Source organism: Balaenoptera musculus, chromosome 10 (genome assembly GCF_009873245.2).
Source record: "Balaenoptera musculus isolate JJ_BM4_2016_0621 chromosome 10, mBalMus1.pri.v3, whole genome shotgun sequence".
NCBI lineage: Eukaryota > Metazoa > Chordata > Mammalia > Artiodactyla > Balaenopteridae > Balaenoptera > Balaenoptera musculus.
The window spans coordinates 93,330,975-93,352,618 of NC_045794.1; the positions used below are offsets into that span (position 1 = coordinate 93,330,975).

The 21,644-nt window shown below is 53.9% G+C and overlaps 1 protein-coding gene across 2 annotated transcripts; it reads left to right on the top strand.

The window, feature by feature from the left end:
• The first annotated feature begins 3,613 nt into the window (after nucleotides 1-3,613).
• NCF4 (neutrophil cytosolic factor 4) lies at nucleotides 3,614-21,430 on the top strand. 2 transcript variants are annotated; one of them, XM_036866204.1, is made up of 10 exons: nucleotides 3,614-3,826; nucleotides 9,262-9,346; nucleotides 9,860-10,013; nucleotides 12,251-12,321; nucleotides 15,318-15,445; nucleotides 16,548-16,605; nucleotides 17,283-17,381; nucleotides 19,368-19,498; nucleotides 19,776-19,841; nucleotides 21,015-21,397. In XM_036866204.1, the coding sequence occupies exons 1-10, from the start codon at nucleotides 3,795-3,797 to the stop codon at nucleotides 21,208-21,210; spliced, it is 1,020 nt and encodes a 339-aa protein (XP_036722099.1). In that variant the 5' UTR covers nucleotides 3,614-3,794; the 3' UTR covers nucleotides 21,211-21,397. The 2 variants fall into 2 exon arrangements, with proteins under 2 accessions (XP_036722099.1, XP_036722100.1); XM_036866205.1 differs by lacking the exon at nucleotides 19,776-19,841 and having other exon boundaries at nucleotides 3,649-3,826; nucleotides 21,015-21,430.
• The last annotated feature ends 214 nt before the right edge of the window (nucleotides 21,431-21,644 follow it).

The following is a 21,644-nucleotide window of genomic DNA, read 5'->3' on the forward strand; positions in this document are numbered from 1 at the left end:
GACAAATATCATATGATATCACTTATATGTGGACTCTAAAAAAATGGTACAAATGAACTTATTTCCAAAACAGAAATAGACTCACAGACACAAAGACAAACTTATGGTTACCAAAGGGGAAGGGGAGGGTAAATTAGGAGCTTGGGATTAACATATATACACTACTATATATAAAATAGATAAACAACAAGGTCCTACTGTATAGCACAGGGAACTATATTCAATACCTTGTAATAGCCTATAATGGAAAAGAATCTGAAAAAGAATATATATGTATATATATAAAATGGAATCACTTTGCTGTATACCAGAAACTAACACAACATTGTAAATCAACCGCAATAAAAATTTTTTTAGTAAATAAATAAATATATCCTCAGACTCACAATGTCACTACTCCACACATCGCATGCTTGGATAGACACAGCACAAACACACAGTTGTCTACACAGACTCGTGTGTGTTTATAAACACGTTTATATACAATATGTGTTTTTAAGTATACACATATGATGATACACACAATCACATGCCAGTGCTGGATCAAACTTTCTGACTAAAATTGTTGTCACTTCCTGTCTTTCCTGACCAACTCTAGGCCAATGTCCTCCTGGTCCCCAGCCACGGCTCAGCGCTTGCACCTCTTGGAACTCACAGACAATGGCCACATCCTTCACAAGTAACCCTGTCCTGTTACTGCTCATTTAGTTGTTTCATCCTCCAGATGAGCAGAACGCTGAGACACCAGTGACTGGGTCGGAGTCATTGTTTGTATTATTTCTAGCTCTTTGGGTGTGAATTCTTCTGTACGTTCGGTCTATAAGCTATCTTTCATAGTGGAGAGGTTCTTTCCACAATTTGTAATTTTGGTCTGTGAGCCCACAGGGCAGTTTTGTTATTGCTCTGCAGGCTCACGGACTCCAAAGTTTTTGTTTTTTTTAAAAAATAAATTTATTTATTTATGGCTGTGTTGGGTCTTCGTTTCTGTGCGAGAGCTTTCTCCAGTTGCGGCGAGCGGGGGCCACTCTTCATCGCGGTGCACGGGCCTCTCACTATCGCGGCCTCTCTTGTTGTGGAGCACAGGCTCCAGACGCGCAGGCTCAGTAGTTGTGGCTCACTGGCCCAGTTGCTCCGTGGCATGTGGGATCTTCCCAGACCAGGGCTCGAACCCGTGTCCCCTGCATTGGCAGGCAGATTCTTAACCACTGCGCCACCAGGGAAGCCCCTCCAAAGTATTTTGATGTAATGCTTCAGCTTGGGAATTCTATACCGTGTGGGCAGCTTAGATCTTAGATCAGTGCACGTTTCAGGCTTGAGGCTCTGATCTGGTGTATGTCTCTCTCATTCCACCCATGGCCTGGGAGAGTATCTCAATTCCTGCAGTGACCCCAGGCTGATAGCTGAGACGTTCTATTCCTTTAATCGGTTCTGACACTCAGTTTCACACTGGGAGCGCAGATTTGACTTCCTGCCAACAGAGAAGGACCTATAGCCTGGACCTAGTCCCAGATTAGGCATTAAAATCTCAGCCTTATGAACCCATTTCCACCCTTGGTTTTCCCATTGGGTGTGGCGTGCCTCTCACTGGTATAGGTCTCCCCTCTCTTAAAATCTGAAAATTACACTTTCTTGCTTTTGAGCTGGACTCTCTATGTTTAAAATACTTAAAAATATATTATCTAGCAGTTTTTATATGCCTGGAGTAGGATGGGAAACTTCAACTTGTGTTCACCCTGCGATGTTAGTTTATATCTATATTCTAAATGCCTTTCTTGGTAAATAGTTGTTGATTGGGTATCTCTCTCCATTTTTCTCCTTTCTTGTCTTCTCTTCTGTCCTTCTCCAAAGCAGTCCCTGCCTCCCAAGGAGTCCATAAAGGATCTTGGTTTCAGAAGAGCCCTTGGCCCTGAAGAGAGGGAGGGAGATCCTCACTGGGTCAGGACTGTAGTACTGGGCCCAGAGCATATTTCCTCCTGGGGACTCTGCCTCCACCCTGAACTCTATTTGGGGCAGAAGTTCCCTTGGGGCGGCTAGGTAGAGCGGGATGAGGTTCAGAGGAAGGGTTTGAGACTCCCAGCTGCCCTGCATTCTTGGAGCCAGACAGCCCTTGGGATCCTGAGAATGGCTTGTATTACCAGTCCCTGTGTCTGGGAAATAACAAAGGAACTGCAGTGGGAAATCCTGGTTCCAGGCTCCACCCAGCCGGCTTTGAACCCGCAGAACCCTGTCCCAGTCCTGGGGGGTCTTAATTCAGCATGGGTTTGGGGCAGAGGGAGTCAGAAGGGCCCATTCTGTGATTGCACAAGGCACGGTTTCCCCATCATCTATATCCTCTTCCTGCTGCCTTTCTACTTTGCATCTGTGATGCATGAGTTTATATGAATGTAAATATGATTGTGTGTGTGTGTGTGTGTGTGTATGTGACCAGTTGGGGGTTCCTGGGTGTGGCTGTGAACTTCTAGGGTGAGCTCCCTCGGAATCCAATAGCCAGACATGTTAGAGGGGCCACAGAATCACCAACTAGAAGCATTGTGTTCATTTCCTGAATATTGGGTAAGCACTTGCAATGTGCTAGGCACTGCGCTAGCTGGGAAGACAGTGGTCAAACATATAAATACACAAACAAATATGAAGTTACAATAGTTCCAAATGCTCTAAAGCAAAAGTACAGGGATCTGGGAGAGAATATATCAGAGAGTGTTGCATATTTAGGGTGAGGGTTCAGGAAAGGTCTCCCTAAAGAGGTGACTTCCAAGTCGAGCCCTAAATGAGACAGGGAAGAGCATTCTAGCAGGGGAACAGCATGCACAAAGGCCCAGAGGAGAAGACATCTTGGAACATTCTAGAAATGGACTAGAGGCCAGTGTGGGAAGGAAACAGCCCGGGAGAGGGGGCTGGGGAAGCCAGTAGGGTGTTCAGAACTTTGGAGGCAGACAGGACTAGAAGTTTGGACTTTCTCCTAAGTGCAGGGTGAAGCAGTTAAAGTTTAAGCAGGGAATGGTGTGATCAGGTTTGTACTGTGAAGCTCACTCTGGATGGCAGCCCTGTAGGGAGGATTGGCTATGGCAGGCCCATGTAGGCCCGGGGAGCTAAGGATGAGGAAAGTACAGCCCAGAGCTCCAGGAAAAGGAGAAGACGGAAGCATAAACCAACCTTCACACTCTAATATGACACAAGCACCTGTGAGCACTAACTTCGTTGGGGGAACCAGGGAGGCTTCCTGGAGGAGGTGGCTTCTGAGCTGGGCCTTTGGGAAGGCAGGCAAGGTGGAGGCCAGCACTCCAGGCCTAGGGAATAGGTTGGGTAAAGTCTCAACAGTGAAGGGGTGCAGGTTGGATTTGATGAGTCAGTGGATGTGAAGTGACTCCCCAAGGTTATAAGTCCCCATGGTGGCTGAGCCAGCACTGGGACCCGATCTCTGATGGAGAGGGGGTCTCTGATGCCCAGCTGAGGCCTGGTCCCAAGAACTGACATCGAGGAAGTCCCCGACACCCTCCATATCAGTGCACTCCTGCATACCCAGCATCAGCGGGTGCGCACTTCCCCACTTGTGGTACAGCTGGGAGGTGGGGAAGAGGAAGTGTGGGCCACGGGCCAGCCCCAGAGGGCCTGGGGGAGGAGCCTCTTCTAGAGTTGAGAGAAGCCAGGCTGGGGCCTCCCTAAAGGCGGCTCCTGAGGACTCCTGGGACCACAGCCGAGACGCAAGGTGGCTGGAGGGAAGTGAGGGGCAAACTCAGCCTGGGCCTGGCTGGGAGAGAACCTCCGCCACCCCCGCCCCTGGACCACTGACAGCCATGGCTGTGGCCCAGCAGCTGCGGGCTGAGAGGTGAGTGCAGGGGTGCTGCCCTCCCAGGGGCTCCTCACTCTTCCTGGCAGACTTTGGGGGATGGAGGCCTGCCCTCCTGCAGCCCCTTATCAACGTCGAAAGTTGAGAGGCTGGAGTTGAGTCAGAACCCAAATACTCAGAAATGCAGACTCTGAGAACTGTTTTAAGGAAACTCCAAGTCATGGCTCACCTCCCTCAGGCACGGATGAAGACACTGAGGCTCAGAGAGGGGGAGTGACTTTCCCAGGGTCACGCAGGAGTGGGTGGTAGAGTCTGGACGGGAACTCAGGTGTCCTGGGGTCCAGGCTGGGCCTTGCTGCTCCACACTGTTCAGTAATGGCTTTTCATTTTCTGTTCAGACAGAGGCATAGAATCTGGCTCTTTTCCAGGGCTTATCTCAAATATCACCTCCTCCGAGAAGCTTTCCTTGATAGCCCCCTCTGAACACTTGCCCTGTTTCCTTTTCCTGTGTAGTCCTTACATTACAGGCATAATAGTCTATACTCACTCGTTGGTTTTCTTTATCACTGGCTCCCCAATTAGAAGCAAGTTCCATAGGGTATTTATCTCTTTTGATCACTGCTATAGCCCCAGGATTTGAACAATGCCAGCACAGACTAAGTGCTCAGTAAATGCTGGTGAGTGAATGAATGAAGGAATAAAGGAATGAATGGACCACTGAGCTGGAAAATGTTCTTAGAGCCTTCTGGTCCAATCCTGTCACTGTATGGGTGAGAAAACTGAGCCCCAAGGAGAATAAAGTACTTACTCGGGGTCACATGGAATGAATGGCAAGGCTGGGGCTCAGAGCACAGCCTTGTCAGGGCCTCGCCTCGTTTCTCAGGAGGCACTTTCTGAATGTTTCCTCAGTAGCCAGGCCTGTGCTCCAAGCTCTGGGGGGACCTCAGGACACAGGGCTTGGCTCCTGCCCTCCTGGATTGGAACAGCAGGTGACATCAGAAAAAGAGTGTGGTAACAGTGTAGAGGTGGCTCCGAGGGTCACTGGAGATGGGTCAGGCTGGTCTGGGCAGCAGAAGTGGGCAGCAGAGGGCCTGTGGTGGTGTCTGTGGCTAGAAGTGGAACCCAGGATGGAATTCCCGAAGGTCGAGAATGTCAGAAGGAAGGCTTGTGTGTATGGCGGGAGGGGAAGCAGAAGCAAATGCTTGGAGGGTGGTTCAAGAATGGCCTTTGAGAGCCACAGAGGTTGGTGCTCGGGGCTGGGGTGAGGTTCTCCCGCCAGATCCCAGCCCTTCCAGCCCACGAGTCCTCACTGGAGACTGGGCCTGGCATGCAAACCCAAACCTTCGGAAAACAGCTGCTGTTTGAGGCTGGTGGCACTTCCTATTTCTCAGAGCACGTGGGTCAGAGAGAGGATGCCCAGAGCTGGCCAGCCGGACAGTGTGTCCCCTCCCTCCCACTCCCCGTCCCTTTGCAGATGTCCTTGGCCCTCCACGGAGGAAAGGCTCTCTGCTCCCCTCCTTCATGGGGCTGTAGAGCCAGGCCCCGGGGTCTCTCAGCCTCCCTGCACCTGGATGCCTGTTTGAAAGTAAGCCCCTGATGCTTGAGGCCGAAGCGGAGGATGTGATGGGAGGGCAGTAGATTTCTGGCAGCAGGACTTTCTAAGACCCAAGACGTCTAAAGATGGAAAGGACTGCCATGGGGGGAGGGAGTTTGCTTCCCACAGACATGTTTTGAGCACCTGCTGTGTGCAGGCAGCACAAAACCTGAACTAGTTGCTGCCTCAGGGTCTTTCCACCCCTTACTCAGCCCTCCCCGTGCAGGCCCCCAAAATGGACTTCTCGTGAACGATACGAATCTAGGGGCCCTGAGTTGACTTCAGCTCAGAGGGGTCCTGGCTGAGGTGTCTAGGGGGCAGCTATTCTAGTGGGACTTGCAGCCGGGTTTGTTGCACCCCTGGTGTCGCCCTGATGCAGCAACTTCCAGGCTCAGCTCCCCGCACCGAACCCCCTGGCAGCCAGGCTATTTCCATGTGGCCCAAAGCGGACTTGCTGAAAGACAGACACAGGGAGTGGCCTTGCGTCTCCCTGAGCACCTACTATGTGCCGGGGCTGTTCTGGGCCCTGGGGATGCAGCAGTGAGCAGGGTCCCTGCTGTCATGGGGATTCTCCAGCTGTGCTTGTTACAGATGTGACCTCTGAACCCTCCAGGGATGTAAATACTTCCATAGTCCCCATTTTGGAGTCGGGGAGAGGCCAGAGTGCGGAGAGGAGTCTCCCCAAGCCTGCTGACCTTGGTGACGGCAGAGCGGGAATTCAGGTCTTCATCTTTCACCTGTGCTCTCCCGCCCCATGACACACAGGTCTCCCAGTGTAACCCCTTCCTTGCCCCACCACCAAAGGGTGAGGCTCAAGGGCCCTTCGTGAGCAGGCCCTGCCTGTCTCACTAGCTTCGTCCCTCATAACTTGCCTCCTCTTGCATGGCTGGGGTCTTTGCACTCGCTCTTTCCCTTGCCTGTCATCCTGGGGCCAGGTCCTCTTTACTTCTCCCCCTGACCTGGTGCCACTTCTTCTGGGAAGCCCTCCCTGACCATCCTCGATCTGAGCGCACCTTGCCCTCCTACATACACAGGACCCCTGCTTCTCTCTCTCTGATAAACGTCACCCTCATCTTAGAATTGTCTGCTTGCCAAGCTTTTTTGCCCACTACTACCAATTCGTTGAGGGAATATAATAATGGCCAGGCCCCTGCTGCAGCTCGAAACATCATGGGTTTTTCCTTCACAGCTTCTAGGACCACTGAAATTATGTAATTATTTGTCCAGCTCCTCCACTCAACTATGAGGCCCAGGAAGGCAAAGGCCATGTCCTAATGTTCTTAGAACAGGGTCTGAGGTACAGTAGGTTCTAACAGTGTTATTATTATTATTTTGGATGGGGTGACTGAGGCTGGGAGGGGCTGGGGTTTATCTGAGTTCACACAACAAGCTGCTGGGAGCTTTCAGACCAGGGCCAGTGCAGCAGTGTTTGGGACCAAAATTCTGGAGCCAAATCCCAGCTTCTTTACTTACTTGGGCAAGTTCGTTAACCTCTCTGTGCCTCAGTTTCCTTGTCTGGAAAAAGGTGACGCTGTCTTAGAAGGGCACCTGGTGGTCGGTGTGCTCAGGAAATCGTTAGCTGTAGTTACTATTACCCAACCCTCCTGATTCCCCGCAAAGGGCCATTTCTACCTCTCGGGTTTCTTCCTGCCCCACTCCCATCCTATTGCAGGTGAAATACCCAGGAAATGCACAGTCTCAGGGGAGAAAGTGGAGGAGGAAGCTTCTCCCATGGGTGTTACCACAGGACCGTGTGTGGAAAGTGAGTGGGGAGGTTGCCAGCCGCCACCAAATTGCTCTGGGAGTGCTGGGGATTTCCTCTTCCCGCCCTCTGCCACCCTGAGTCACCTCCCCGCCAGCCTCCAGAGTCCTGAGGTAGCCTGAGATCCCAAGCAGCCCAGGTCACGTGGGGACCAGCAAGGGCCGGGACTGGGTGTGTAGACTTTGAAACCAATATCGACTGAGGTCCCAGCCAGCTCTGAGGCTTGGACAGGGCAGCCCTGCCCCCAACTCCCACTCTGTTTCCCAATCGCCGCAACAGGAACAGGATTGCTGATTGCTTCTTATTTCCTCATCTGTCCACAAGCGGCTGGACTCAGCGACACCTAGCTGTTCCTTCTCCATCTCCTTGGCGGTCCCTTTTCTCTTCCTCCATCTGTTCCTCTCAGCCCCCTCCTCTGCTCAGTGATTGCTCTTCCCTGGGGGTCTTAACCATCAGTCACAGGGCAGATGGTTTTTACCACTCCCGCTCCAGTGGAGAAGCCCCCAGCCCCACCCCCGCTGAACTCCAGAGCCACACACCACCTTTTGCCAGACCTCGACCTGTGTGCCCAAGGGACCTCTCAGATTAGCATGCCCCAAACTGAGCCCATCAACCAGGCTCCCCCCGTCCCACCCATCCTGGTCAGAATATGGGTGACATGTGGGTGTCACTCCTGACACTGCCCTTTCTTTCACCTCCACATCCAAACGGTCTCCAAACTCTGCTGGTCGTAACTCTGGAATGACTCACAAAGTAGTAGTGTGTCTGTCGGATATGCAAAAGGCTGCAGAGAACAGAGGAACTGATAGTGGCTGAAACAAACAGGGGTTTATGTTTTCACATAATGAGAAGTCCAGACGAGGGCCACAGCTGGTTCTGCAGCTCAGTGACTTCAGTAGCAGCGTTCCAGAGATTCCTGTGATCAGTCTCATGTTTTTGCCTCAGGGATGCAATGTAGCTGCTGCAGGTCCAGATGTCTCACCTGCTTTCCAGGCAGGCAGAGGGGGAAAGGGGAGGAGACCATGCTAGCCTTGTCCAGTCCTCTGGATCTTGAAGCAAACACTCTCCTAGAGGCTCCTACAGGCTCTAGGTTTCCTCTTAGGTTTCATTGGCCAGAACTGCTCATATGGCTGCTCCTAGCTGCAAGGGGGTCTGGGAAACAGCAACGGGATTAGCATGTTTGGCTCAGACCAGTAGTGATCTATCACCTTGGGGCTAGGCATTGCCACCCTGAAAAAAATTGGAGCTTGATTAGCAGGAAGAAGCAGGGGACACAAAAAGGGAACAGTGTCTGCCAAGGGTGGTGTCCCTTGTGTCTGTCCTCTCCTCCTGTCCCCACTGTCTGGCTCAGGGCCACATCATCTCTCAGCTAGACCACTTCAGGGCGTCCCAGTGGTGCTCTGTCCCTTCAGTCTTGGCCCTCCTTTTCCTCTCCATGCAGCTACCCCAGTTGGTCTCCTAAAGCCAGGGTCCTATTGTGTTTTCACTCTCTTCTGAAGCTTTACATGGCTCCCTGTTGCCTATAAAACTCCTTAGCTCAGCACTGGAGACCCTTCTCAACCTGGCCTCATCCGCCTATTCAGTCTCTGATCACACCAGACTCCAGCCACACTAGACCTGGAACCACTCCTCGGGCCTCAGACCCTTAGCATGTGCTGTTCCTTCTGCCTGGAAGGCCCTTCCCCCTCCCCGGCCCTACCTGGTGGACTCTTATTCAGCCTTCTAGACCTGGCTCCAATGTCACCTCCTCTGTGAGGATTTTCCCAACCTGGGTATAATGAGCCATTCTCTCTGGGAGGTGTGTGTTGACTTTGTTTACCCCTGTGATCCAGGGCCTAGAACAGGGTCTGATAGGCAGGGGTACTTGATTCCCTGTTCCCGGATGAATAACGCAGCCCCAAAGCGATTTGCTAGACTCTACTATGGCTGCTGATATATGGCTCCGATTCCAAATGCCTTCACTGTCAAGGTCTGGTCTGTGTCGCTGCCTGGCACAGGAGGGGTGTTGAACGGGGGAATGCGGGTACACGGGTTCACTTTGCACAGGGCCTCACCCCCAGGGGCCACCCAACACAGCAGGGTGATAACCAGGATTTCTCCTCCTCCCGCCTCCCTCAGCGACTTCGACCAGCTTCCTGACGACATTGCCACCTCAGCCAACATCGCCGACATCGAGGAGAAGAAAGGCTTCACCAGCCACTTTGTAAGAGAGACCTCTGGACCTTCACCCCCTGACCTCTGAGCCTCCAGCGCTCTCCTCTCTTCACTTCTATCCCAGGGCTTCTCAACAGGGCGATTCTGCCCTCCAAGGGAAGCTTGGCAGTAAATATCTTGAGACAGGTTTGATTATCACAGCTTGGGGCAGAGCGTCTACTGCCTGGAGTCCGGGGATGCTGCTTCACGCAGTGCGGTGCACCGGCCAGTCCCCACGACGAAGAATTATCTGGCCTCGCATGTGATACCAAGTCGAGAAATTCTGCTCTAACCCTAGGACCTGTGGACCTCTCCCCGGCTCTGGCCCTCGCCTGCGATGCCCCACCCCCTGGTCTTCGAAGCCCCACCCCCTGGTCTACAAAGGCCCACCCCCTGGCCTGCGATGCCCCACCCCCTGGTCTTCGAAGCCCCACCCCCTGGCCTGCGATGCCCCACCCCCTGGTCTGCAAAGTCCCACCCCCTGGCTTGCGAGGCCCCACTCCCTGGCCTCTTTCCGCCTTAGGTTTTCGTCATCGAGGTGAAGACGAAAGGGGGGTCTAAGTACCTCATCTACCGCCGCTACCGCCAGTTCTACGCCTTGCAGAGCAAGCTGGAGGAGCGCTTCGGGCCGGAGAGCAAGGCCAGCCCCTACACCTGCGTCCTCCCCACGCTCCCAGGTAGGCCACCAACGGGCTGCCCCAGGATGGAGCGGCGCCCGCCAGCCTCTCCTCCCAGCTCTGTGGGCGCTGTTCGGTGCTTCTATTTTAGCACAAACCGTTCTATTTTAGTGAAAACCGTTCACTTAGTCCACGGCCCCCCTCCTGCCAGCCACGGGCTGCCACCTGTAGCTCTCCGGGCTCATAGCCCTTGACCTCCTGCTCTCCCATGACCGTTACGGCCGCCCTGCTTCAGCTATCCACCACCAGCTTCGGAGCGCATCAGTCCGGGCCTCTCCTCTGCGAGAGAGGAATCCCCGTGTCTCCCACGTGAAACAGAGGCTCATCTTCCAGCCCTCCCTCTGTCCCCTGCAGGGGAACTGCCCTCTAACTCCCCAGTTCCCCGTGGCTCCCCCTCCTTCCCTGCTCTGCTGGGACGCTGTGGGTGTGCACCTCTGCTTTCGGACAGTCCCCTCACCCCTTGTCTCCTGACCTTCCTCCCCTGCTCGGTCCTCACCTTGGACACGCCCAAACCTCTGGCTTCTCAAGGCCAGCCTGCATGAGCCCAGCAGGAGAAAACCCCATCAGAGTGGGGTTTCGGGTACACGGAGTGGTCTTGGCTGTGCCCTGCACACCCTGCAGGCTGCATCCGAGCACCTTTCCCCTAAACAGCAAAGATGCTACTTCCTGACCTTCCCTTCCTCAAGCTCCAAACCCTGCCTCCAGCTTGCTTTCCTCTCTGCCTCAGCCAGGGCCCGAGGTTCCCTGCATCCAGTGTCCAGCATCCAGCCCCAGGGAGGAAACTGTCTCCCAGGGGTTCGCCCACTCCCTGGCCCCGCCCCCCCCCCCATCTCTGAGCAGCAGGGAGGAGGGGTCTCTCTTGCTCTCGGCTGACCTCTCCTCCCTGACACCTTGTCCCACGCGTTCCCTGTAGACTCACCTTCTCCTTTATCTTCTGATTCTCTGCCAAGCTTCACCATGGGAGGGCTCGGTTCTCTTCCATCTTTAAACAAACACATGCCCTAATTGGGCATTCTGGCCACAAGCCTCCCTGAGCCCCGAGGGCCCTCAAAGATCTCTCCTTCCTTCGGTGATAAATCTTCACTTGCTGTCTCACCTTCTCATCTTCCATCCTCCGCTCAACCCAGCAGCCTGGTTTCAGCTCTTTCTGCTGCACTGAATTCCCCTCGGGACAGTGGCCCGTGACCCATTAACTCTGATCTGTGGGTACAGCTCAGGCCTCATCTTCCCTGTCCCTCTTTTTCTCCAGGAAGCTCTTTCCACACTTCTGTGCTGCCAGCAACTCCCAACTCCCTTCCTACCTCACTGCTGCTCCTCCATCTCCGTAGAGAATCTGCCTCCTCTGGTGCTCCTTGGAAAGCGGGCATCCTCTGTACCGTCATCCTCAGTTTTGTCTTCTCACTCCCCCCTAGGCAATCTGACCCGTGCCTGTGATTTTAACTGCCCTTTTCTTGCTACTAATTCCCCAATGTCTCTCTCTACCCCAGACCTCAGACGCTACCCTCCTTACACCGCCAGACACCAGCCAGTGTGTCTCACAGGCAGTGGGCAGCAGGAAGCAGACCCGTCTCACATTCGCTTTCTGGGGGGCTCTCTGGGTGGGCAGTTCTCCCAGGACTCCCACCTGAGGCTCCTGGAGAGGACATTTGTCTTTGGTCAGCCGTCATCGCTTTCCCTTTTCCCACAAACACTCTGCCTTGCTTGTGAGGCATGATTCCCCCATCCACTGCACAAATATTTATTGATTTGGGCATGATTCTACACCATGGTTCTTAACCTTGGTGGCATAGTGGAAGTACCTTGAGATTTAAAGAATCCTGATGCCCGAGTCCCACTCCCAGAGATTCTGATTTAATTGTTCTGAAGTGAGTCCTATGCAAGGAGATTTTAAATGCTTCTCAGGTGACACAAATGTGCAGCCAGGGTGATGAGAATACAGCTGTGAGCATTGCAAAGATCCTGTTCTCTCAGAGCGAAGAATTGTGTGTCTGTATGTGTGTGTGTGTGTGTGTGTAGGAACAGCCAATACATAAACAATTAAAACAAGAAAAATATCAGCTGGTGATAGTACAACTCAGAGAACGCACGTTGGATGGTGGCCACCGCAGTGCCGTGGGAAGAGGAGGGGGAAAAGCGCTGAGCCAGTGTGGAGGGTTCCTGGCCCGGGTGGGCAGCTCTGGGCCCAGAGACCACACTCTTGGGTCAGATTCCCAGGACAGCTCTTTGTGTTTCCTCAGCCAAAGTCTACATGGGTGTGAAACAGGAGATCGCCGAGATGCGGATACCTGCCCTCAACGCCTATATGAAGGTAACAGAGGGGCCAGGCCAGGTGGCCCCTGGGAGGGCCCAGGATGCTGAGGACTGGGCGGGGCCCAGGTACCATCCCTGGGCATGGCTTTGGGAACTAGGGCTGGCTCTCCTGCTCCGATGGTCCCCATCTTCAATCCTTAAAGGCCAAGCCTAGGGAGAGAAACAGGACGTGTTCTCAGGGTTCTGGGGGATGGGACAGGAGCAATGGAGAAAGTTCAGAGAGCCACACTTTGAACTGACAAATCTAATGGCTGTGCCGGGTGTCCTGGTACAGAGGAGAATAGGATCCAGTGCCTGCCCCAGGGTCCCCACTGTCCAGGGGGAATACAGACAGGTGGGTCATGAAACCATAAAGGGATACGGTCTGTATAACAAGGGCACGGCGGACCAAGGCCCCGGCTTTCTCACGTAGCACCTTTGTATGAACAGGCCACAGGCTGGATTTTAGTTGCATCCAGGGGCCTTGGATGGATGCCCTTGTGTATTCCCCAACCCGTGAACTGTCTACCTCCTTAGAAGACGGGAGCACAGAGGAAGGAACATCTTAAAGGCAGAGAGCCAGGCTGGTCAGGAAAGGCCTTCCACCAATTAGAGCTGGGCAAGAGAGGGATAGTTTTCCTCATGAGGTAGTGAGCACCCTGTCACTAGAGGCATGCAAACCTTGGCTTGATGGCAACCTTAGGAAACTGGGGAGAGAAGCCCTCTTCATAGCCCAGAGGCATCCTCACAGACAGTGAGGCCTCCCTGTTCTACTCTTATGGGAAAAGAGCACCAAGCTAAGTGCTCTGGTCTTTGCTCTGACACTGAGCAGGTGATTTAGGGCTATTTGCTCATTCTGTCTAGGACTTGGTTTTCTCACCTATGAAATGGAGCCGTGCCCCCAGCTCTCCAGTCTCACAGGAGGGGAGTGATGTTGGGATCTATTGAGAAAAGGACGGGAAGGTGCTTTGTAAACTGTGAACCTGCTTCCAGAATGTGAGAGAGCATGACTCCTAGTGGAATGAGGGGGCAGGAGGAGTATAAAGGGGGTGGGGGAGGGAGGAGGTGGCCGGTCTGCCCTCCCCAGTGGCTGCAGGAATCCTGGGCTCTGGGCAGAGGAGGGGTAGGGTGGGAAAGCCCGTGGGCTCCAGTACTGGAGGCATCTCCCCTCCAGGGGGCGCTGTGACAGCTGCTCCTTCTGGGCAGCTGGCGGCTCCACTCTACTCCAGCGGGGCTGGAAGGAGGGAGGAGGGGCTGTGGAGCTGGAGCTCTTCCATCCACACCTGGTCTTGGCAACCAGCAGCCTGAAGGATCTCATCTCTGCCTGTCTGTGTCTGAGTGGGTTCCTCGAAGCTCAGAGGTCAATCAGTGCTATGGTAACCTCACCCTGGGCTTGAAACATTCAGAGACGGGGAGCTCACTACCACTCTCCCCTGACCCAGGCTGCTCTTCCATTGTTGGACAGCTGTTAGAAAAGCCCGACTCCCTGTGACTTCTACCCACCAGTCTCACCTCTGTCCTCATGAAGAATAGGGCTCACGTGGTAATGACAATTGCCTAGAACTATGTGGAGTGCTCTGACTGGCAACAAGGAGGCTCTTGATATACATTTATTGGATAAATAAATAGGCTTATTTAATTCCCTCAATAACCTGTGAGTTCAATACTCTTATCCCTATTTTAAAGTGAGGAAATGGAGGCACAGAGAGGTAGAGTCACTCACTCAGTGTCACAGAGCAGTTAGGTAGGTAGGATGGGATTTGAACCCACATCTCTGTGACTCCAGGGTTGTGCTCTTACCCACTGTGCTGTATTGTAATAAAAGTAACAGCAACAATAATAATATCCGACTTGGGTAGGGCCCTTGCTAGATGCCCGATGCTGTTCTAAGTGTTCTGCACGTATTCACTTATTGAATCTTTACACAATTCCACGGGGGAAATAATATCACCTCCATTGTATTAATGAACATACAGAGGCACCCTTGCTCCAGGTCACCCAGATGAGTGGCAGAGCTGGAATTCTATCCCGGCCATCGCCTGGCTCTCTCTCTCTGTGCCCTTGAACCCATCTTTGGGCTGGCCCCCTGCCCTCCCTATAGGACAACCGTGTCTTTTCCAGGCTCTGCGTTCCCAGTTCCTCTGGAGTGGAGTTCCCGGCCCCTCCCCAACCCGCTGCCCCCACGGAATTCTCTGAGGGGGTCTGGGTGCCTCTGGAGCTGTAGCACTCCAAACCAATCACAGTGCTCCTGGGGACCCGTGCAGTGGGCAGCTTGGGGGGATGACCCTGGCAGGTCCTGGGCGCTCTGCATCCTCACAGCCTGAGGGTCGTTGCATTGTGGTGGGTGTAACCAGCATCTGATTGAGAGTCCTGACCCCACCACTTCCTAGCTCTGCCCACCGGCCCGGGCACTTTCTCACTCTGAGCCTCAGTTTCCCCAACTGTGATATGAGATGAAGTATCAGGAAGCATCTTTTTAGGCTGTAATTCCACTAACTGTTGTTAATTTGGGTTATCTGGGGAATACTTCCCCCACCGTTGTCTCGTTTTGATCTAAGGGATGAGACTTGGTGGCAGATGGCTCTGGGTGTCACTCGCTAGGCCGCGTGGCCCTGGGCAGGTCCCTTCACCTTTCTGACCCTCGCTCCCAGGTTACTGTTAGGTGGAGCGAGGTCACACCGTGGGGCCATCAGTGCAGTGCCAGGACAGTCACCACCACATCACGTGACCTGTCGTCACCATTACCATCGTGTCTGAAGGCCTTTGGGTCTTTTCCAAATGAACTGTTCTCGAGCAAGTTGGCCCCGTCCTGACCTTGAACCCAGGGGCAAATCTTGTGACGTGCTACCCTCAGCCTACTGAGATTTTAAAATACGTCTTACTTGTTATCAGGCAGAGAACCGTTAGTGGGGAGAGGCGGGCGCAGCATGGGGGGCGGGGATGGGGCAGCTGGGCTGGGATGTCGAAAGCTTTCTGCTGAGCACCCCGCCTGTCCTGCACCCTCCCCAAACGCAGCACCTCCTCAGCCTGCCCATCTGGGTGCTGATGGATGAGGACGTCCGGATCTTCTTCTACCAGTCGTCCTATGACGCGGAGCAGGTGCCCCAGGCGCTCCGCCGGCTCCGCCCGCGCACCCGGAAAGTGTAAGTGACCGGTCCCTGCGCCCCCATCAGCTAGAGCCCTGGGCCGCTTGCTCCTAATCAGGCGCTCTGTCCCAGAGGCCTCTGCTGCAAAGGCCCTTATTTTCCCTGAAAGAAGCAAGGAGTAGAGACCAGGTCTACACCTAAGCACTCCAGGGTGGTTTGGCTTGTTAGGTGAGCTTGGAAAATCAAGCGTAGTGCCTAGAGGACAGAAAGTGTGTTTGACAGTAAGGGCTGGAGGGCAGGGGCTGGTGGGCCATTGATGGGGGAGAGCTTGGCGCCTCAGCAACCACTGAGGATGGTCCGAGGGCTTTGGGTGCCTGGGGAGAGTAGGGAGTGGGGAAGGGAGGAGGAATCGTTCTGTCTGCAAACACTCCTCCCAGGATCTCCTGGGATGCCTTGTCCCTGGTTAGTTTTAGTTCCATGGGGCCGGCTGTGGCTCCTGGTGCATCACACTGGCCCCCAGGGGGCGCTGCTGCTCACTCCCTTATTCCAAAGGGCCCGCAGCTCCCTCCAGCCCCTCCTAAGCTGGAAAAAGTCTTCAAAAATCCAAGCCACCGAAATAGGGCTGGGCTTCCAAACAAGAGGCTGCTGCTGCTGCTTTGGCTGCTGCTGCTAAGAATTCCAGGACAGGGCTCCTGAGCCCCGCCCTCCCACACAACTCCGCCCTCCTCCCTCTGGCCAGTATCTCTGAGTGTCCTCTCTGTGTGGTGCCTGGCCATCTCCCCTGTGCACCCAGGCAGGTGTGCTCTGAATTCCAGCTGTGCCCCACAGCAACCCTGTGTCCTGGAGTGGAGCTCAGCACTTCTTGAAGCCCATTTCCTCAGCTGGAAAATTAGGGGTTGAGTGTGGGAGTAATGTGAAAGGGTTGGCAAGCTATGGCACTAAGCAAATGTATATCTGAGCCTATGCCTCCTGGTCCACAGAGGGGGATGCAATCCCTCCTCCAGGGCGGTGAAAGCTGTGGGGAGTGTGCTGGTCCAGAGGAGCAATTGTAGCTGCATCTTTAACACCCTCTCCCTCCCCTACCTTTCCTGCCTCTGCTGAGGGTCTCCTCCGGGCACAGAAGCAGGAAAGGTGACAAGCCCCTCTTCTCTCTCCACAGAAAGAGCGCCTCCCCACAAGGCGCCGGCTTTGACCGTATGGCAGCTCCACGAGCAGAGGTACCTCACCACTGGGCAGCAACTTCGCTCCACCCTTCAGCCACTGAGTCCGTCCTGCTGGCGCCCGCTGTGTGCCCAGGATGGGGCTGGGTATTGGGGGGGGGGGGTGGAAGGACCCACAGCCGGGGCCTTGGACACCTGAGGACTCCCAGCCAGCTGAGGGGAGGGCATGTGAGGAGCACACAGAGGCAAAGGGGAATCCATCCATCCATCATTCATTCAGCAAGCTCTTCTGGGTCAGCCCTGCCTTGGAGACTGAAGCTTCAGAGATGACTCAGACCAGGCCCTGTCCTCAAGGGGCTCACAGCTCCCCAGGGATGCACCCTTAGAAATGGGCATTTCAAAACCAGTGTGGTCAATGCCCTGGGGGTTATGGGGGCACTGAAGTCCCCAGTGAGGCCTGGGGGATGGGGAGTTGCCCAGTCCACGGAGTTTGGCCCCTTCCCTCTCATGCTTACCCTGGCAGACCTGGAAGAAGCACCATTCTGGAGTCAGGAGGACATGGGTTCTAAACCTGGCTCCTCCGCTAACAAATAGAGTGGCCTCAGACAAGTCACTTATCCTCCCTGAGCCTCAGTTTCCTCATCTGTTAAATGGGACACTGAAGTATGTAAAGCACTTTAGTAGGAACTCAGTGAATGTTTCCTCCCTCCCTCCTTACTCCACCTTCTCCCCAGGCCCTGTTTGACTTCACTGGGAACAGCAAACTGGAGCTGAATTTCAAAGTTGGAGATGTGATCTTCCTTCTCAGTCGGATCAATAAAGACTGGCTGGAGGTAAGATTGGAAGTGAGGATGGAGGTGAGGATGGAGGTGAGGTTGGAGGTGAGGATGGAGGTGAGGCTGGAGGTGAGGTGGAAGTTAAGTTGGAGGTGATGTCACTTCAAGTCTGTGAGGGGATCAGAGAACACGGAGGGATCTGCGAAGGCCCTAGGGAAGAGATGCTGTCCAAAGATAGTCCTGGAGATCTGGGCAGGTGGATCGGGGAAGCCTGAGGAAATACAGTTGTGTGTGGCTGCAGCAGCAGATTCTGAGCCTACACTTGCCTTTGGTACTGACCCCAACCAACGGTCTCTTTAAGCAAGTCAGTTAACCTTCTGAGTTGAATTTCTTGGTCTATAACAGGGTATCTCAGCCTGTTCACTATTGGCATTTGGGGCCAGGCAGTTCTCTGTTGGGGGGCTGACCTGTGCACTGCAGGGTGTTTAGCGGCGTCCTTGGCCTCCATCCACTAGATGCCAGTCGCACCCCTCCAGCTGCAACAATCAAATGTGTCCCCAGACCTCTGGCCCTGGGGGGCAGAATCACGCCCAGTTGAGACGCACTGTCTGTAATCTGGGGTAACGTTACTCACCACGCAGGGAGCGAGTGAAGGTGATGAGGGAGACTTGAGCTCCAGAGTCTGGCGTGACATCCTAGCTCTGTTTTTAACTAGCTTTGCAACTTTGGGAAACTTACTCAACCCTGTGGTTTCCTTTCCCATAAATGGAGATAACTAACAGTGGCCGTTTCTTCACAGGTTTCCGGGAAGGGTTGAAGGAGGCGCAGTTGTTCAGGGCTTGGCCCATAGGGAGCCTAGGTGTGTGGCATCTTGGCCATGCTTTGTCCCTGCACGCGGCAAGCGTGATCTATACAAGGGTTCATAGCACGATTGGAGATGGGGGGTGGGGGTCACCGGGTGGGAGGCCCTGGCCTGGTGCCAGCCTTTTGGATTAAGTCCTATAGTTATGAAAGACTCTCTTTTCTCGGGGCTCCTGGGGGGTGGGGTGTGAAGGAGGTCATGGCACAGGAGGCAGGGCCAGCCCCCGGGGGGTCCTGGAACCATTGAGGGAAGGGGAGGGTCCCTGGCATCCAGGGTCTGGAGAGGAGTGTAGACCAACCGTTGGTCTCGCAACTTGGCGGTTTTGATTTTACGCCAGTCCCGGAGCTCTGTCTCAGGCAGTCTACAAGCTGTTACAGCTGAGGAGTATTGCTGGGTCATTCTCCAGAAACAGGAAATGTTTGTTGACTTCTTGTTTTCTAGAAAGTTCTATGAGTCAGTATGCTGGCCGACTTCTGGCCTCAGATGGAAGGGAGGGTTAGAGGAAGAGCGAGGGTAGTACTTCAGCCTCAGTTTATATGTCTGTAAAAGGGGACGGAAACAATATGTCTTCCATAGTGTTGCGAAGATTAAGAGAACAGGTGACAAAGCACAGGCAGTGGCTGGGTCTTGGATGGAGTTTAGGAGAGAGGCCTGGCTGGAGGGAGATTTCTGGCTGTCTGGTCTAGAGCAGGTGGAATCCGTGGACAAATGAGTGAATGGGCCCCACCCCTCCCTCCTCCCTCCCCCCCCAATTTTCTTCCTCAACGCCTACCACCACCTGAGTCCCCGTGAGGTTCACCTGTTTACCTGTGCATTGTCTGTCGCCCTCCATCACAGTGGAAGCTCCAGGAGGGAGGGCAGGGATTTTCATCTCTTCTGAGTGCCCAGAGCCTGTTCCGTAGCTGGCACTCAAGAAGCCTTTGAATGAATGACTGAGTGAATAAATGAATGAGGTGAAAGCAGCTTTCCAGATAAATTCAGGTCTTAACTTGTTCTAAAATGGATGCCTTGGGGTGAACAGCTTGGTGACCTTACCCACTTTTTCTCCTCCCTCTGCCTAAGGGGACCCAGAGCTCGTCCGCCTGCCCTGTCATTATAAAGGGGCGGGTCCCCGGGGCATGGCCCCGCTGCCTCTGCTGGTACCGGACAGGGCAGTGCCTTCTCCCCCTCCCCCCTCGCAGGGCACTGTCCGGGGAACCACAGGCATCTTCCCGGTATCCTTTGTGAAGATCCTCAAGGACTTCCCAGAGGAGGATGACCCCACCAACTGGCTACGCTGCTACTACTATGAGGACACCATCAGCACCATCAAGTTAGTGGCCCTGCTGGGAGGGAGGGGCCTGTCCAGCCTCCCTGCCCCTCCCCCCTCCCCCACCTCCATATCACACTCTGGGCTCTAAGACCCAAACCAGATCGCATGTCCCCCCACCAAACACACACACTTAAAAGCCCGCAGGGGCTCCCAGCGCCCTCCAGATAAGCCAAAAGTCTGTCACAGGATGTCAAGGTCCACCGTGACCTGGCCAGCCTCATCCCCCTGTCCCCCTTCCAGCCTGCTGCCTCCCCACCCCTGCCCCTTGTCCCCTTAGGGACATTGCAGTGGAGGAAGACCTCAAGAGCACCCCTCTCTTCAAGGACTTGCTGGAGCTCATGAGGTGAGGGGCTGGGGTGGGAGGCACTGGGGGCGTCAGACACCCTGGAGGAGAGAACAGAAGGGGAAACAGTGCATTCAGGGGCTGGGCGTTTTGCATCTATTTCGCCTTCTTGTTTTATCCACAGCCCAGCCCTGAAGGGTGGGTATCGCCTGTCCACATTAGAGATGAGTGGGGGGCTGCAGAGCGGTAAAGGGGCTTACAGTTTGTGGGCCTGGATTTGCTAAAGTCTCTCTAGGTTCAAAACCTTGGACTTGGACCCTCCACCCTCAGGGAACCACCCCCTCCCAAGATCCAGTTGAGTTATGAACAGTCATTTTACAGAATGGAAATAACATTGTTATATTCCTGACTGTAAAAGCAATATCAATTCATTATTTTTTTAAAAAGAATGTCAGAAATCCCAGAAAATATAAAGAGGTGAAATCCCCTCATATTTTCCTCCTCTCATTATCTGATATGCATTCAGATGTCTTCAGCGCACACCCCACCTGCACCCCACTCCCCCTTAAATATTATTTAATTGGCTACACAGCCTCGTTCTGTGGACGCACCATAACTAACGTAGCCATCCCCTTCTGTTGGCCATTTAAGTTATCTTCCACTTTTTTACTACCGTGAATAGTGCTGGGATTCACATATTTGGTGACTTGCCTGATTATTTCCTTAGGATGATTTTCTAGAAGTGAGATTTGGAGATCAAGGTGTTTGCAAGTCTGATAGGGCTTCTGACCCATTTTATCAGATTACCTATGGAAAACTGGATGGCTTTTCGCCCATCTACCTGCACCCCAGGTCAGACGGTTCCAATCCTTAAAAGGTTCATAGCCACACACAGGGGCTGTCGCAGGGGCTTTTTTCTGCTCTACTCTGCAACCGGCAAAACCCACTCCTCTTCCCTATGACAGTTCTTAAGTCTTCAGCACATTTATGCACAAGACATTTCAAGCTGCGCCACTAATTTGTTGTGAAAGTCCCATTCTCCCCTCGAGATCTCAGTTTCCCCATCTGTACAGTAGGAGGTTGGACCACTCGGATGATAGGGCTGGTGTCCAGCTCTGACCCCTTCTGATTTTTAGATCCCGGCCCTAAAACTCCCTCCGTCCCCTCTCCCTGCCCCCACGCTTAGGCCTAAGGCCGCTGGACCTTTCCTGAACCCTGATCTCTCCCACCCAGGAGGGAGTTCCGGAGGGAGGACATCGCCCTCAATTATCAGGATGCCGAGGGTGATCTGGTTCGGCTGCTATCAGACGAGGATGTGAGGCTCATGGTGAAGTGGGCCCAAGGTCTCCCCTCCCAGAAGCACCTCTTCCCCTGGAAGCTGCATATCACCCAGCAGGACAACTACAAGGTCTACAACACGGTCCCCTGAGCCAGTGGCATCCCTGGGGCAGTGAGGGGACACCTAGCAAAGAGCCCTCGGAGAGGATTAGGACCAAGAAAGGCTGGGAGCACGGGACAGACTTCCTGGTTCTGAATCAGATGGACCCACTGGTCTTGGCTTGTACCATCTCTACATTTGGTCTCTGAATTAAATAAACCATTTCATCTCAAAGTGCTGGACTGAGGAAGATAGTGTCTTTTGAGGAAAGAGAGGAGAGGGAGGAAAATACACATTCATGAGCATCACTGAGGGGTCATTTATATACGGGAGGGGGCCCTGGCTTTGGGCCACTGATCCAGCTGCCCCGTTCCCTCGCCCTGTGCCCAGGTGTGGAGAAACCCAGCAACACTCGCGTCCCTTCTGGTCACTCCCTTTTACGCCCTTTCCCAGGAGTGGCCGCCTGCCTCACGGAAGTCATACTC

Coding starts and splice junctions, on each gene's coding strand:
- NCF4 (XM_036866204.1), top strand. CDS start 3,795: ATGGCTGTGGCCCAGCAGCTGCGGGCTGAGAG. Junction 15,446..16,547: donor CGCCCGCGCACCCGGAAAGT/GTAAGTGACCGG, acceptor CTCTCTCCACAG/AAAGAGCGCCTCCCCACAAG. Junction 17,382..19,367: donor TCAATAAAGACTGGCTGGAG/GTAAGATTGGAA, acceptor CCCCCCTCGCAG/GGCACTGTCCGGGGAACCAC.